This window comes from Mobula hypostoma, chromosome 10 (assembly GCF_963921235.1).
Source record: "Mobula hypostoma chromosome 10, sMobHyp1.1, whole genome shotgun sequence".
Taxonomy (NCBI): domain Eukaryota; kingdom Metazoa; phylum Chordata; class Chondrichthyes; order Myliobatiformes; family Myliobatidae; genus Mobula; species Mobula hypostoma.
Window position 1 is genome coordinate 12,207,928 of NC_086106.1, and position 17,929 is coordinate 12,225,856.

Below are 17,929 nucleotides of genomic sequence, written 5' to 3' on the forward strand. Positions count from 1 at the left end.
TCATTTATTTAATTGTTATTTATTGAGATACAGCATGGAATAGGTCCTTTTGGCCTTTCGAGCGATGCCGCCCAGCGACCCCCAATTTAACCCTAGCCCAATCACGGGACAACCTACAATGACCAATTCACCTGCCAAGTGGTACATCTTTGGATTGTGGGAGGAAACCCACACGGTCACGAGGAGAATGTACAAACTTCTTACAGGCAGAGGCCGGAATTGAACCCGGGTGGCCTGTACTCTAAACCACTACACAAGAGTTCCTTGTGTTTTCCTCAAGAGAGTCGCCCTTTGTAATGCGGTCTCCAGTGCCTTCTGTTTAACAATGTTAAGTGCATTTTGATAGGCTCGTGAATTTCATGTTACTTGAACTGTTTAAGTGGACACCTAATTAGCGGTAATCGCAGGTTCCCTGTTTGGAGAACGACTTGTCTCATGGTGTTGCTCAGTCGAGCCACCGATGATATGTTGCAATTCCTATGCATAAACTCTCATTCTGTCTCTATATGGGAGTCTGTCATTCCTCTGCAAGTGGGTTCAGTCATTTGCCAGTGCAAACCCTGACAATTTCACTGTATGTTTCAATGTACGTAAAGCTAATTTATTAACTTCTACTTCTGTCTTTGAAATTACATTTTGTTTGCACTATTCTGATAACTTACCTGTGAAACACCTTTCGTAACTTAACCTAACTCGGAGTTTTTGTTGGTTATTAGGTCAGGGGTCACGGGATCCACCTCAGCCCACTTCTTACCGTATCCTCTCGTGACTTTCCTGATGGAGGGAACTGTGCCCCTGGCTCCAAAATCCTCTGCCTGGTTGACGAGGGCCTCCTTCACGGCTTCGAAGCCGCACAGCACCACCGCGGGACGCGGACCAAGCCAGATTGTGAACACGGGGCCATACTTTCTGCTCAGCTGGAAGAACAAAGAGATGGGTGGGGGGGGGTGGTCAGTGTATCCTGGAATACTGCAGGGGCATTCACCAGTGGCAGAACTGGTACTGGAACTGGTTTACTATCATCACGTGTACCGAGATACAGTGAGGAATTTAGTTTTGCATGCTGTTGTCGTGAACTGTTCAACTAGGTCTTCTACTGTACAATAACACACTATCACAAATTCAGAGTGGATCAAATTATAAGGTGCATTCATTATTTTTACTTGCAAGGGAAAAATAGCTTTGATGTTCTGTTCCAGCCAGAACACTTCAATACTTTTTTTTACAAATAACAGTGATAATGTTGCTCCATTCCATAACATTACATTCCTCTGTTATCTTCATCCTTATCTCATTCTCACATTTGATCTTTGGAAGCTCCATCCCGTTTCCAACTGTTAATCAAAACGTTCTCTCCAGCCATAAAACAAATTGCCTATCATCAAAGAAAACAGTTTGTTCCACGATAACACAAACACACTTGTAAGTTTTCTCACTCACACCAGCAAGGCAACTTAGGAGTTCATTTTGTTGCATTACATTTCACAAAAGTTACAAATTCAAATTCATGAAGGATTCAGGGTTACAGACAGACTATCCACACAGATCATTCCAAACATAACACTGAACAACAAAGAGTTTGCTTCCTGAATACTTTTGGGTGTACCTTATTGATGCTGAGCAGCTGATCATGAAACTCACCATGAAGTTTCCCCATCACACACCGTTTTTTATAAAAATCACCTATATTTGTTACTTCAATTCATAATTCAAGTTGGAGTAAATGATGCAAAAGATTAACGAAGGTATTTTTATTGGACCACAAATCAAACAGGTCATCAACGACAGGCAATTCAAAGAACTTTTAGTTGACTGGAGAAAATCACATTCAAAGATGTTGTTAAAAATTTTCTTGGCAACAACAGAGCACCAAACTACGTGCAGCTGGTTGACGACATGCTTCAAGCACACAAAACCATGAAGTGCAACATGTCACTAAAGATTCATTTTCTACATTCCCATTTTGAGCTCTTCCCTGCAAATCTTGGTGCTGTCAGTGACGAGCATGGTGAAAGGTTTTGGTCATGAGAAATGGTATCAGGGCAATTGGAATCCATCAATGCTGGCTGATTATTGTTGGACACTTAGGTGAGAGACCTCAAATACTGAGTACAAATGAACACCATCAACAAAAAATTTTTAGTTATGTAATTAAATTAAAGGCATCCGTTAGTTTTGCGAGACCATGAATCTGCGCCTGGAAAGTCTTCACTCTCCAGGGCACAGGCCTGGGCAAGGTTGTATGGAAGACCGGCAGTTGCCCGTGCTGCAAGTCTCCCCTCTCCATGACACCGATGTTGTCCAAGGGAAGGGCATTAGGACCCATACAGCTTGGCACCAGTGTCGTCGCAGAGCAATGTGTGATTAAGTGCCTTGCTCAAGGACACAACACGTTGCCTCGGCTGGGGCTCGAACTCATGACCTTCAGGCCGCTAGTCCAATGCCTTAACCACTTGGCCACGGGCCCACACGTTATGTCATTATATGCATTATATTCAATAAAAGTTAATTTCTTGTTTCCCCAAACTCCTACGTGATACAAATAGTCTGGAGTTATATTTTGTTCGGCTTCAAGCGGTCTTATCATAAAATTCTGAGGCAGCAAAACTTCTGAAAAAAGTTAGTATAAAGGGAAATGCAATAACAGAATGAAAGATACAGTCAGAGAAAAAGTGTGGAGTAGGTAGGCAAATCCAGGACAACTTCAAGGAGTGACGCCTCAAAAAGGCGGCATTCATCATTAAGGACCCTCATCTCCTAGGACATGCCCTCTTCTCATTGATACCATCAGGGAGGAGGTACAAGAGCCTGAAGGAACTCACTCAACAATCAGGAACAGCTTCTTCCCCTCTGTCATCTGATTTCTGACTGGACATTGAACCCATGAACACTACCTCACTACTTCTGTTTTCTCTTTTTGCACTAATTTAATTGAACTTTTGAAATATTTATATTAAAAGTTCCCGGCACCAGTAGGGGTCTTGGTCTGGACCCCCTTGTGCTTATGCTACGTCTGCCCACAAAACCCTCCAGATGAGAGTGACAAGAACAAGAAGAGTCACGGCGACTCGGACGTCGCCTGGATTAACAAGGTCCACGCCAATGGTTGGGGAACTGGGATCACCTGGTGAGAAATTGGCTACCGGAACAAACCATAAGTGGACGAGACTGGACAACCTGGAACTAATGGAATACCACTTCAACAGCAACCCACACGAAAGAAGATACATCAAGCGCATGTGGGGACTCTGGCAACAATGGAGACCGTCGTCCACATTCACGGCAAAACAACTGGCTACCCTGCGATCAAACATTGCCAACAGAGGATTGCTATCACACCTTGAACGGGAAGACATGCAACCGCGATGTACCACGGCGACATCACCGCAGGACCGATCCGATCAGGGAATACGAGTTCAAACCCCCACCTCCGCAACTCGCAGACGGTGCAGAAGGTAATAGCGTCACCTCGCACAGGGGAAATGCAAGTTCGAGCCTCACCTCCGGGCGTATCGACGCTGGCTGCTGCAATCAGCGAGAAGATCAGAGCTAAACTGGAGGCTGTCAATCAACGAACTCGGCTCCCCAGACTTAGTGATGAAATTCCATCAAACAAGCTCTACTTGCAACTGAAGCATGACTGACACCGGTAACCTGATGCATGCATTGGCAGCAGCAGTCCTGGAAAGGCTGGGCGACAAAATGAAATACAGTGGAGGGTGCTGTTATAAACCACTTCCCGTGGAGACAACGATCGGAAGCTCAGACAAAACCACAAGGATGGAGGTCAGCGGGCTAACTGAGCTGCAGAAGGGTGGGAAGACCAAAGACTCATCTCTGCCACTAAGGAAGTACAGAAGCATGTCCATAACTGAAGCCCTGGAAACAGCCAAGCAACGGTTAACAGCTCTGGCTACCAGACTGCAGAAGGGGCACTAAGGACGCAGAGGCCAAGCGAAACAAGTGCACTCTTCTTTAAAGAACCAGGGAAAGTATTCGCACATATCCAGAGCAAAATCATGCCGGTATCTGAACCAACCAAAACAGCAACTGAGGAGTACTGGAAGAGTGTATTGGAGAGAGAAGCATCACATAACACCAGTGCCCAGTGGCTGAAAGACATATAAGCAAGCCTCTGCAATCTCCCCAAGGAAAAACCAGTCGCCATCACAGCAGCAGATGTCCAGCAACAGGTAGCAAATGTGAAGAACTGGACATCACCAGGGCCTGGTATGACCCATGCCTATTGGCTGAAGAAACTAATAGCATTACATACACCAGGGGTCCCCAACCTTTTTGCACCGCGGCCCGGTTCAATATTGACAATATTCTTGCGGACCGGCCGACCGGGGGGGGTTGAGTGTTCAAGTAGGGTTAAACTCACCTCAACATGTCTTTTACAGTTAGGGTTGCCAACTTTCTCACTCCCAAATAAGGGACAAAAGTAGCAGTCAAATCCCGGGACACTTTGCCCCAGGAGACTACCATGACCATGAAGCCTTGCGCGGGCACCTGTGTGCGATGCGTGACGTGCGCATATGTGACGTGTATATCCGTGTACGTGCTTTTGGCTTAATCTTCCCGATTCTGCTACGCTGTACATACATTATTTCTACTTTATATAGGCTGTGTATTTATCATATCATTCCTGCTTTTACTATATGTTAGTGTTACTTTAGGTTTTATGTGTTATTTGGTATGATTTGGTAGGTTATTTTTTGGATCTGGGAACGCTCAAAAATTTTTCCCATATAAATTAATGGTAATTGCTTCTTCACTTTACGCCATTTCGGCACGAAAGGTTTCATAGGAACGCTCTACCTTAGCGGGGGAAATAAGGGACAAGGGCGGTCCCATATAGAAACATAGAAACATAGAAAATAGGTGCAGGAGTAGGCCATTCGGCCCTTCGAGCCTGCACCGCCATTTATTATGATCATGCCTGATCATCCAACTCAGAACCCCGCCCCAGCCTTCCCTCCATACCCCCGATCCCCGTAGCCACAAGGGCCATATCTAACAAACCAAGGAACAAACCAATTTAGCCCAATATACGGGATGTCCCGGCAAATACGGGACAGTTGGCAACCCTATGTTCAAGTTCAACAGTGCGTGACAGGGAATGAGGAGAAGGTGTAGCTGACTCATATCGTTTCCTTGTGGCCCGGTAGCACATGCTTTGCGGCCCGGTGGTTGGGGACCGCTGACAGACACGGCTTGTAGCTCAAATGAACCAGCTGCTTGAAGTAGGCTCCCGACCTGACTGGCTAACTCAGGGAAGGACAGTACACATAATGAAGGATTCTCACAAAGGAGCAACGCCATTAAACTGCTGGCCTATAACCTGCCCGTCAACAACATGGGAGATCCTGTCAGGCATCATAGCTACCAAGCTGAAGGAACGTGTGTGTAAATTCCTGAGCCCTGCTCAGAGAGGGGCTAGTAGTCCTAGTCATAGTCAGAGTCATACTTTATTGATCTCGGGGGAAATTGGTTTTTGTTACAGTTGCAACATAAATAATTAAATAGTAATATGTAAATTATGCCAGGAAATAAGTCCAGGACCAGCCTATTGGCTCAGGGTGTCTGACCTTCCAAGGGAGGAGTTGTAAAGTTTGATGGCCACAGGCAGGAATGACTTCCTATGACGCTCTGTGTTGCATCTCGGTGGAATGAGTCTCTGGCTGAATGTACTCCTGTGCCCAACCAGTCCATTATGTAGTGGATGGGAGACATTGTCCAAGATGGCATGCAACTTGGACAGCATCCTCTTTTCAGACACCACCATCAGAGAGTCCAGTTTCATCCCCAAAGTCCAGTTCCATCTGGTTCCATAATGGAACCAGTGGCTCCAGGCACCAACTACCAGTGGACCAATCGGTCACGTGAGACTCCAAGACCTGACAAACCAACCTAAGCACAACCTGGATCAACTACCAGAAAGCTTACGACCCAAAGCTCCACTCATGGATCCTGGAATACCTGTCTCTGTATGAGGTCAACAAGACACTAAGGACCCTCATCAAGAACCCAATGGGCCATTGGAGGACAATGCTAGAAGTTAATTCAAAACCTTTAGCACAAGTGACCATCTGGAATATACCAGGGTGATACACTATACCAGCTGCTGTTCTGCATAGGCTTGGACCTCCTCAGCCGGATCATCTCAAAGAGTGGACATGGGTACAGGTTCAAGAGGGGTCGAAGTGCTCGGCAGAGATGGTGCTCGGTGCTCGGTGTTGGAGAGCTGGTCGGAGGCTCGAAGTTTTCGGACGGACTCGGAATCAGACTGTGGTGGGGTGCTTCCAGGATGCTGCATCGGCAAGTTTGCGGCACTGGAAGCTCCGTCTGCGTGAGATGATGGGACTTTCGAGAGACTTTGAGACTTTTTACCGTGCCCATGGCCTGTTCTTCTATCAAATTACGGTATTGCTTTGCACTGTTGTAACTATATGTTATAATTATGTGGTTTTTGTCAGTTTTTTTAGTCTTGGTTTGTCTTGTGTTTCTGTGATATCATTCTGGAGGAATATTGTATCATTTCTTAATGCATGCATTACTAAATGACAATAAAGAAGGACTGCGTGTCCTCATAATCCTAATCCTAAGAGTGGAGTGACCATCAGCCAGTTCCTGTGGCATTGATGACATCAATCTGTATGCCAGAAATGAAAGAGACATTACTCACTAATCCACCTGACAAGGGTGTACAGCAGACATCGGGATGTCATTTGGACTGGAAAAGTGCAGCTGGATGGCGGTGAAAAGAGGCAAACTCATCAAGACTGAAGGAGTCAGGTTCCCTGAAGGCCACACACCAGATGCACAGGACAGCTACAAATCCCTGGGGATCCTGCAGGCGCGTGGAAGCCACAATGAGGACACAAGGAAGGCTGCAACATCCAAGTAGCTCCAAAGAGTGAGACAAGTTCTAAAAAGCCAGCTGAATAGGAAGAACCGCAAAACACTCCAGAGTGTGATGAAAACTGCCCAGCGGATTATCGGCACCCAATTGCCCACATTGAGAACATCTACCATAAACGCTGCCTGGGCAGGGCGAAAAGCATTATCAGGGATGCATCTCACCCTAACCATGGACTTTTTACTCTCCTCCCATCCGGTAGGTGCTACAGGAGCCTCCGCTCCCGCACCAGCAGGCACAGGAAGAGCTTCTTCCCTGAGGCTGTGACCCTGCTGAACCTCACATCACAGCGCTAAGCAGTACTGCCCCCCTATTGTACTGTCTCAGCACTTTTATATTTGTGTGGTTTAGCACTTACTTTTTACTTGCAGTTATTTTGTAAATAACACTATTCTTTGCATTTCTGGTTAGATGCTAACTGCATTTCATTGGCTTTGTATCTGTACTCAGCACAGTGACAATAAAGTTGAATCGAATCTAATCTAATCTAAGAACGAGATCGGGGCATCAACACATTCACCCTACCAGTCATCAGATACCCCGCCGCGATAGTGTAATGGCCAAGGAACAAACTGGAAGCGTAATCGGTTTGCCATCAAGACCCGGAAACTTTTAACTCTACATGTAGGATTCCACTCAATTTCCAAATTCGAGCGACTGTACACCCACTGGAATAAAGGAGGATGTTTACTTAGAAGTGTCAAGGCCACAGTCCTGGAAGAAATGCAAAACATCCATGAGTATGTCGGGAAGATGGTCCCTAAGGATGACCTGCTAGGAGAATATCTCAGACAGCAGGCAGAGGATATGGAAATGGGAGTGGGTGAGGTGGCCAGAGGACCAGGGGCCATGGCAGGACAAGCTACTGCAGGGGACATACCATCGCCAGGTATCAGAGGCGGCTGACATAAGAAAGTCCTATCAACGGCTGGAGTTAGCAGGGCAGAGGGATAGCACAGGGGCACTGCTCATGGCTGCACCAGAACCAGCACTGAGCACAACAGCAATAGAAACAGGAGTCTTATCACACCAGACAAGACTCAAGATGCAGACTGTGCAAGGAACCTGCCGAAACCATCCAGCACGTAGTAGCAGGGTGCAAGATACAGGCAGGGACAGCATACACTGAACAGCACAACCAAGTTGCAGGAACTGTGTACAGGAACATCTGCTCTGAGTATGGATTGGACACTCCCCAGTCCAAATTGAGGGAAAAATACACATACACACCACCCATTGGGGTGAGAAAAAATTATATGTACTTTTTAATGTAATTTACAGTTTTTATTATCATGTATTGCAAAGAACTCTGCCACATAGCCACAAATTTTGCAACATATCCCAGTGATTTTAAACCTGATTCTGGTTCTGGTAAGTTGTGAGGGCCAAGGCAAATTGGACTGTGAAATCAAGACTTCATTATTAACATACAAGAGGTCTGTTCAGGAGTGTTAGGAGAATGGGATAGAAGCCATCCTAATCTGTTCTGTCTTCTGCCTGATGGCAGAGGGTGGGGGGAAGAAAAGAGAATGTTTGGGGTGGGAGGGGCCTATTATTATGCTGGCTGCTTTACTGAGGCAGAAAGAAGTGTAGACAGAGTCCAGGGAGGGGAGAACACACAAAGCTAAAGAAGTTTGACCAGTCCCCTAAAACCCTCACTAATTTTTATAGATGCATCATAGAAAGCATTCTTCTAGGGTGCATCACAACTTGGTATGGAAGTTGTCCTGTCCAAGACCGAAAGAAGCTGCAGAAGATCGTGAACACGGCGCAGCACATCACACAAACCAATCTTCCGTCCTTGGACTCACTTTACACCGCACGCTGTCGGAGCAGTGCTGCCAGGATAATCAAGGACACGACCCACCCTGCCAACACACTTTCCGTCCCTCTTCCCTCCGGGAGAAGGCTCAGGAGCTTGAAGACTCGTATGGCCAGATTTGGAAACAGCTTCTTTTCAACTGTGATAAGACTGCTGAACGGATCCTGACCCGGATCTGGGCCGTACCCTCCAAATATCCGGACCTGCCTCTCGGTTTTTTTGCACTACCTTACTTTCCCTTTTCTATTTTCTATTTATGATTTATAATTTAAATTTTAAGTATTTATTGTCGATTTGTACTCTAGGGAGCGCGAAGCGCAGAATCAAATATCGCTGTGATGATTGTATGTTCTAGTATCAGTTGTTTGGCGACAATAAAGTAAAGTAAAGTAAGCGCTGGAGGAACTCAGCAGGTCAAGGGGCAACTATGGAGGGAAATGGACAGTCCCCATTTAGTGTTGAGACTCTTTATCTGCTGCCTGATCTTTGAGTTCCTCCTGCTTTGTGTGTGTTGCTCCAAACTTGGGTATCTGCTGTCTCTCTTGTGTCACCAGAGAGCAGGGGCTCCCTACCTGGGGTACGTAGATCCCTCAGTTAATGATAAAGCTGAATGGAATTAAAAAAAAAGTTGGGAACCCTTGCCGTAGAGGGAAGGTTGGTTTTCATCATCCCTCCCCTTGTCTCCCACCCTCCCCTTTTCCTCCTAACACCAGCCACCTCCCCTCTCCACTCTCAGTTCTGATGCAAGGTCTCAACCTGAACTATCAATAAGTACTCCCCCCCCCCACCCCCACAGATGCTGCTTGATCCACCAGGATCCTCCGGCAGACTATTCACTGCTCACGCCAGTAGGAAGTTCCAAGGATTTTGATCCGCTAATGATATAAGTTTAGTGATATACACTCAATGGCTACTTTATTAGGTATTCCTGTACACCTGCTCGTTAACGCGAATATCTAATCAGCCAATCACATGGCTGATCAGCTCAATGCATAAAAGCCCGAAGACATGGTCAAGAGGTTCAGTTGTTGCTCAGAATGGGGGAGAAATGTGATGTAAATGACTTGGACCATGCAATGATTGCTGGAGCCAGATGGGGTGGTTTGAGTATCTCAGAAACTGCCTCTTGGGATTTTCACATACAAACGTCTCTAGAGTTTACAAGGAATGGTGGGCAGAACAAACAAAAAAAGTCCAGTTGTGTGGGTGAAAGCACCATGTCAATGAGAGAGGTAAGATCAGAGGAGAATGGCCAGACTGGTTCAAGCTGATAGGGAGGCGACAGTAACTCCAGTAGCCATGTGAAACAAGTGGTGTGCAGAAAAGTGTGTCTGAACGCACAACATGTCGAACCTTTGAGTGGATGGACAGAAGAGCAGGAAGGTACACCCTGTGGCCACTTTTACAAGATACATTCAACCCCACACACCTGCCCTCTCATCATATCCCAACCAATTAGGAACCTATCAATTTCTGCTTTAAATATACCCACGGACTTGGCCTCCGCCGCTGTCTGTGGCACAGCATTCCACAGATTCACCACTGTTTGGCTAAAAAAATTCTTCTTGCCTCTGTTCTAACTGGTCACCCCTCAATTTTTAGGCTGTGCCTTCTATTTTCAGGATACCCCCACCCATCTTCTCCACATCCACCTTATCTAGTCCTTTCAAAATTCGGTAGCTTTCAATGAAATCCCCACACATTCTTCTAAATTCCAGTGAGTACAGGCCCAAAGCTAAATTCCAGTGAGTACAGGCCCAAATGTTCCTCATATGTTAACCTGTTTATTCCCAGAATTATCCTTGTGAACCTCCTCCGGACTCTCTCCAATGACAAAACATCCTTTCTGAGATAAGGGACCCAAAACTGTTGACCCAAGAGTGCAACTTGAACAGTGTCTTATAAATGCTCAGCATTATCTCCTTATTTTTATATTCTATTCCCCTTGAAATAAATGTCAACATTGCATTTGCCTTCTTTACCACAGACTCAACCCGTAATTTAACTTTCTGGGAGTCTTGCACGAGGTCTCCTAATTCCCTTTGCATCTCTGATGTTTAAACCTTCTCCCATTTAGATAATAGTCCGCACTATAGTTCCTTTTACCGAAATGCATTATCGTACATCCCCCAACACTGTAATCCATCTGCCACTTTTTTGCCCATTCTTCCAATTTGTCTGAGTCCTGTTGTAATCGCATTGCTTCCTCAACACTGCCTATCCATCCACTTATCTTCTTATCGTCCACAAACTTTGCCACAAAACCACCAATTCCATTACCTAAATCATTGACAAACAATGTGAAAAGTAGCTGTCCCAATACTGACCTCTGAGGAACACCACTGACAGCCAACCAGAAAAGGCCCCCTTTATTCCCACTCACTGCCTTCTGCCTGTCAGCCATTTGTGGCACCTTATCAAATGCCTTCTGAAAATATAAGTAAGTGATATCCACTGCCCCTCCTTTGTCCACTCTGCTTGTTACTTCTTCGAAGAATACCAACAGATTTGTCAGGCAAGATTTCCCTTTACAGAAACCATGCTGACTTTGACTTATTTTATCATTAGTCTCCAAGTACCCCGAAACCTTGTCCTTAATAATAGACTTAAATTGAATAAATATCAGAAAGAATTTATAAAAATCACATTGGCAGTAGCCAAGAAGGCTATAGCAGTTACTTGGAAATCGGATTCGTATTTAAGTATGGATCGTTGGAATAATGAAATTTTTAGCTGTATTCCACTTGAAAAAATTACTTATAATTTAAGAGATAAATATGATATATTTTTGAATATTTGGCATTCTTATTTACAAAAGATAGGTTGGCATATCTAGATAAAGATGTTGGTCCTTTGGGGAAAGTAACAAATAAATATATTAAATTTATTTCGAATCCCATGGAGCATGTGGAGACCTCCCAATATCCAGGCAGTCTTTCATTCTTTCTTTTTTTTCCCTTTTCTTTTCTTTCTTTTAGGTAGGGGTATATATCAGGGGGAAGGGTTAAGGGGAGGGGGAGGGTAGATATTAGTATTTCATGTAATCAAGTTTGAAAACTCAATAAAAATTATATTAAAAAAAATAATAGACCCCAACACTTTCCCAACCACTGAGGTTAGACTAACTGGCTTATAATTTCTTCCTTTTTGCCTTCCTCCTTTCTTAAAGAGTAGAGTGATATTTGCAATTTTCTAGCTCCCCAGGACCATGTGATTCTTGACCAAAACATCTGTTCAGCAACCTCTTTCAGGACTCTGGGATATAGTCCATCTGGCCCAGGTGATTTGTCCACCTTAAGACCTTTGAGTTTGCCTAGCACATTTTCCTTTGTGACAACAATGGCACGCACTTGCTCCCTGACACTCAGTGATGTCCGGCATTACTGCAGGTGTCCTCCACAGTAAAGACTGAAGCAAAGTGCGTATTAAGTTGATCTGCCTTTTCTCTGTCGCCCTTTACTACACCTGGACAGGTATATGTAACCTGCTGTTCAGCTGCGGCGTAAACTGCATCTAGAAGGTGATCTGCTTCCCAAATGCTTTCTCCAGCTCCGGCGCTTTGAGCCAAGCCCTGCCACTTAAAAGAGCTGGCAATGTGCATGAAACCTGCTGCCACACGTTCAAAGCTTCCGACGGTCTTTTGGCTCTTTCGTCCCTTTCGTCCGCTCTGCGAACTCCAAAAAAAAACGAGTAAAGACTTCATTTTGAATTGTTGGGTGGACAACCGTGCAGTGTCAGGAAACGGGGAATTTCTCGATGATGTAAAGAAGGAACGAGTTTCCTCCCCCTCCCCGCCTACAGGATGCCGTGGGTAAACAGACAGCCAAGAAAACAAACTCTATTTTACCACAGAAACCAGAGGGGCATGGAGATCCAGCTATTTCTGACGTTGTAATATCCTGAGGGCGTGCTCGGGCTCCGAATCGTGGCGCGCTCGCCCCGGTGAGCTCTCGCACTGGAGAGGAGAGTTAGTAAAGCCTCAGTCTGTAATGACCTCCAAGCTTTACTACGGTCAAAGCACCGCACAGCGTCAAGTACTCACTGGCCATCCAATATCATTCCCATACCTTGTTCTCCCCAGACTCCCACCAGCTCTCCCCTGACTGTGCTGGCTGTCCGTCGGATCCGACGATGACAGGAGAGCTGTACGGGAGAGTTTAAGTTGAAAAGCCGCTGCTGCGGGGCAGTTCCACTCTCAACCTCAGAAGTCCGGGACCAGTGGTACGAACAAGCCTCACAAACTGGGGTCTTCCCTCGTTTGCGGTGAATGACCATGACATCTTCTGTCCCTTCGCTCCGACCACGGAGAATGGCAGTCCAACCTTCCCAGCCGCCGGATCTCACTGTCGATCTCATCCGACCCCCCCCCCCCCCCCCCCGAAGTCCGCCGGAGCTCACTTCGCATATACTCAGGCAGGCGCGTCCCCAGCTCACCGGCGTTCGAGGCCGCCGGCTACCCTCGCCTGGTTCAGCCACTTTTGCGAGCGAACAGCTCCTTGGAGCCACGGGTGGGGGGCAGAGTGTTCGGCGGGGACCGAAGATGAGCGAGTCGCCCAGGAATGGACGCGACAAGCCCCTTCACCAGAAGTGCTGACTTCCCCACCACCCCCCGAGTGCCAGTGGGGATCAAAGGTAAATGAGCTGGCAGTCTATTGGGACTGTTCCCCACCCACCCCCGGCCATAGATGCTGTCTGACTTGCTGAGTTTCTCCAGCGTTGTTTGTTTGTTTGTGTGTGTGTGTGTGTGTGTGTGTTGCCTTGGGGTTTCAGTCCCTGCAAAATATCTTGATGTACAACGGGAATAGAGCCAAGTTATGCTCAACATCAAGAGACGAAGAGGAAAATATTTTGGACAGTAAATATTTGGACACTAATTTCTGATTACCTTCTTCTTCCCAGCCGCCGCACGTTTCCAAGTAATTTGTTACAACGACCCGATTTTGGCGGATCTCGTGACAGACTCCAATTTGAAATCAACTTAAATACAGGTTAAAATTGGGAATTTATCCCAAAATTCAAAATACTCGTTGTCACACCTGCACTCCACGGAACTTTACGGAACAGCGGCCCCGTCCCGGTCGCACTTTCCGCTTCTTCGCAGTTTTCAACTTTACTTTTAAAAGAAATGGATAAAGTTCTAGCACCGCAATAATAGTTTATTTTCTGTCTACCCTGGGAATGATACAAAATTGACATAAATATACAAGCAAGTTCAGGGAGTGGAGAATAATCACAATTTACCTGAATGAGAGAGCGATCGGGGGCTCGTTTATCTATTTGCAGCGAGTTGCCGAGAAACGGGAGGGCGGGAGGACCCGGGGGAAGCCTGTCGTGCTTCACTTTCCTCCGGGAATAAACGAGCAGGGCCAGAGTGAGAGCGACGATCACCCCGGTAACGACGAGTTCCATCTCAGGCCGGCTTCACCTCACGACGCTCCTCACCCTGAGTCCACAGCCCTTCTGAGTTTGCAAGAGGCTTTGCAGTGGAGCTAAGAGGTGGCTCCCCTCCCACGGTGGGTGGAGATCTTTGCAGCGAGGGACGCGGTCACTGAAACCGTGACTCCCCAGTCTGTCATACCGCCGGCAGCTTGGTTTGGTTTCCTGTGTTTTTTTTCCTCCCCCCTCCCGATGATGACACTGTAATACATCAGCCGGCAGTCGGTGGAGGCTGTCTCACCAAACTCCAGGTTACACCACCACCGATTGCTGGGAATCTGAAATAAACGCGGAAGGGGCTGGAAGCCCCCTGCAAGTCAGGAAGCGTGTAACATCAGTGCTTAGGAAATGTTAGAAGCTATTCTTGAGGACATAAATTCTGGGTGATTAAGCATCTCAGAGATGGAACACTAAAGGCTACCTGACACGAGAAAATCTACAGATGCTGCAAATGCAAAGCAACACGCACACAGAAAATGCTGCAGGAAGTCAAGTCACTTTTTATTGTCGTTTCGACCATAACTGCTGGTACAGTACACAGTAAAAATGAGACAACGTTTTTCAGGACCATGATGCTACATGAACAATACAGAAACTACACTGAACTACGTAAAAACAACACAAAAACTACACTAGACTACAGACCTACCCAGGACTGCATAAAGTGCACAAAACAGTGCGGGCATCACAATAAATAATAAACAAGACAATAGGCACAGTAGAGGGCAGTAGGTTGGTGTCAGTCCAGGCTCTGAGTCCAGGAACTCTGCACTCCTGATGAAAGTTCTTGGCCCGAAAGGTCGACTGTTTACTCTTTTCCATAGATGCTGCCTGACCCGGGGGGGGGGGGGGGGAGGCGGTGACATGGTAGTGTAGTGGTTAGCACAACGCTTTACGCTTTACAGTACAGGTGACCCGGGTTCAATTCCCGCGGCTGCCTGAAAGGAGTTTGTACGCTCTCCCCCTGATCGCGTGGGTTTCCTTCCCAAGTTGTACCGGTTGGTAGGTTAAGTTTTTTTTTTACCGTGATTAGGCTCCGATTAACTCAGGGGCGCTGTATCCCGATAAATAAGGAGCTGCTGAATTGTTCCAGCATTTTGTGTATACTACTGTACTGATGCAGGGTTTCCAGCTCATCATACTTGGGTAGTTCCTTTTCCCCTTACAGACGCTGCTCGACCTGCTGTGTTCTTCCAGCAGTTTATATATTATTATTTTCCCTGAATAACAACGAGAAGCCGTCCTTTGAGCCTTTCAGGGCTTTTGTACCCTGTGGGAGGATGGGGAAGGGAAGAGACATTATCTAATGTGGATGGGGTGGATGATTTCACTCTTTCTCTCTCCCTCCCTCTCTCTCCATCTCTCCTTCCCTCTCTCTCTCTCTCCCTCCCTCTCTCTCTGTCCATCTCTCCCTCCCTCCCTCTCTCTCTCCCTCTCTCTCTCTCCATCTCTCCTTCCCTCTCTCTCCCTCCATCTCTCCTTCCCTCTCTCTTCCTCTCTCCCCCTCTCTCTCTCCCTCCCTCTCTCTCTCTCCATCTCTCCTTTCCTCTCTCCCCCTCTCTCCCTCCATCTCTCCTTCCCTCTCTCTCCCTCTCTCCCTCCATCTCTCCTTCCCTCTCGCTCCCTCTCTCCCTCCCTCTCTCTCGCTCTCTCCCCCTCTCTCTCTCCTTTATCTCTCTCTAACCTTCTCCCTCTCTCTCCCCCTCGTGACCTCTCTGTAACTCAAATGTAGAATATACAACAGTACAGAACAGGAACAGGCCATTCGGCCCACAATGTTGTGCTGAACAAGGTAAAAAGCAAATCAAAAACACCTAAACACTAATCCCTCCTACCTACCCAATGTCCATATCCCTCCATCTTCCTTACATCCATGTGCCTATCCAAACACCTTTTAAAAGCCTCTAATAAACTTGCCTCTACCACAAGACCAGAAAACCAACCTGTTTTCTCTCTTTCCCAGTACTCCTGGTTTAAAATTGAAGGTTCAAAGTTCAAAGGTTCAAAGGCTCATTTTATTATCAAAGCATGTTTCCATATACAACTCTGAAATCTGTCTTCTCCAGATAGCCACGAAACAAAGAAAGAACGTGAAAGTTGTTCAGAGAGAAACAGCAAACCCAACTGCTCCCCTTCCATCTCCCGGCACAAAAAATGAAATTGATAGAACCCGGTTTTAAAATTGGTAAATGGTTTACTATTGTGGGACGTGTATAGTATTCTCTCTTCATAGCTGCTACCTGACCTAAGTGTTTCCACCATTTGGTTTTTATTTTCAGCATTATTTTGATTGTCAGAGAGTACATAGTTTTGGATAAGGAAAATATTTATTTACTGGGGTTCCTTAAGGTGAGAATATGCGCTGTGGTTAAAGGGGGACAAGTTGATCCCCCAGATGGCTGTGGATCATCGGGAGGAGAGAGAGCAGCACGCTATGCATGCGCAGCCCTCCGGTGAAAATGATATTGTATCCGGTAAATAGGGGCCGCGGACAATTCCGATTTGATGGAGAATGGACGTGAAAGCACAGAGGAACATCTGGAGAAATTTCTGAAACGCAAGTTCACTGTTGTCGTTACTGCGCGATCGAGAATCTTCCGGTGGGAAGGCCTCAAAATCCCTGGCTTTGCCTGCTGTTGGCGACCGAGATTGAGGTCGAATCATTTGGGTAGAGATGGTGCTCGGTACTCGGTGTTGGAGAGCTGATCAGAGCTCGAAGTTTTCGGATGTCTCAGAGTCGGACTGTGGTCGGGCATGGCAGGGAGAGTTTTTCTTCTTTCTCCCGTCTGCGTGAGATATGGGACATTTGAGAAACTTTGAACTTTTTACTGTGCTCATGGACTGTTCTTCATCAAGTTATGGTATTGTTGCACTGTTGTAACTATATGTTATAATCATGTGGTTTTGTTAGTTTTTTCAGTCTTGGTCTGTCCTGTGTTTTGTGATATCACACCAGAGGAAATGTTGTATCATTTCTTAATGCATGCATTACTGAATGAAAATAAAAGTGGACTGCGTGTCTTCATAATGTAATCTAATCAGGAGGTTTGACCTGTGGACCAATGATGCTGAGACCCAAGCCAGGGCCTGATCAACCCTGGGTGGGTTGCCTGGGCAAGAATGTCTGATGTTGTAAGACCCGAAACACCCGAAGACCCCCAGGTGACATCACAGATGTTTCCCAGCTCATCCTAGGAAGTAACTCAACCTCAGGAGGAATTCGATTTCTGGAAGTAAAGGTTAATTTTGGTGTTCATGTATTAAACATAGAAACATAGAAACCTACAGCACAATACAGGCCCTTCAGCCCTCAAAGTTGTGCTGAACATGTCCCTACCTTAGAAATTACTAGGCTTACCCATAGCCCTCTATTTTTCTAAGCTCCATGTACCTATCCAAAAGTATCTTAAAAGACCCAATTGTATCCGCCTCCACCACCGTTGCCAGCATCCCATTCCACACACTCACCACTCTCTGAGTAAAAAAACTTGCCCCTGACATCTCCTCTGTACCTACTCCCCAGCACCTTAAACCTGTGTCCTCTTGTGGCAACCATTTCAGCCCTGGGAAAAAGCCTCTGACTATCCACATGATCAATGCCTCTCATCATCTTATACACCTCTATCAGGTCACCTCTCATCCTCCGTCGCTCCAAGGAGAAAAGGCCGAGTTCACTCAACCTGTTTTCATAAGGCATGCTCCCCAATCCAGGCAACATCCTTGTAAGTCTCCTCTGCACCTTTTCTATG

At 46.3% G+C, this 17,929-nt stretch overlaps 1 protein-coding gene across 1 annotated transcript in view; it reads right to left on the reverse strand.

Moving 5' to 3' along the window:
- Positions 1–14,337, reverse strand: part of LOC134352660 (cytochrome P450 2B4-like) — a 60,763-nt gene extending 46,426 nt beyond the window's left edge. The window contains exons 1-2 of the mRNA XM_063060004.1: positions 13,986–14,337; positions 755–917 (exon numbers count right to left, since the gene is read on the reverse strand). Of these exons, the coding sequence (XP_062916074.1) occupies positions 755–917; positions 13,986–14,153 (331 nt within the window). The 5' untranslated portion in view covers positions 14,154–14,337. The remainder of the gene's footprint in view (positions 1–754; positions 918–13,985) is intronic.
- Between the last annotated feature and the right edge of the window lie 3,592 nt (positions 14,338–17,929).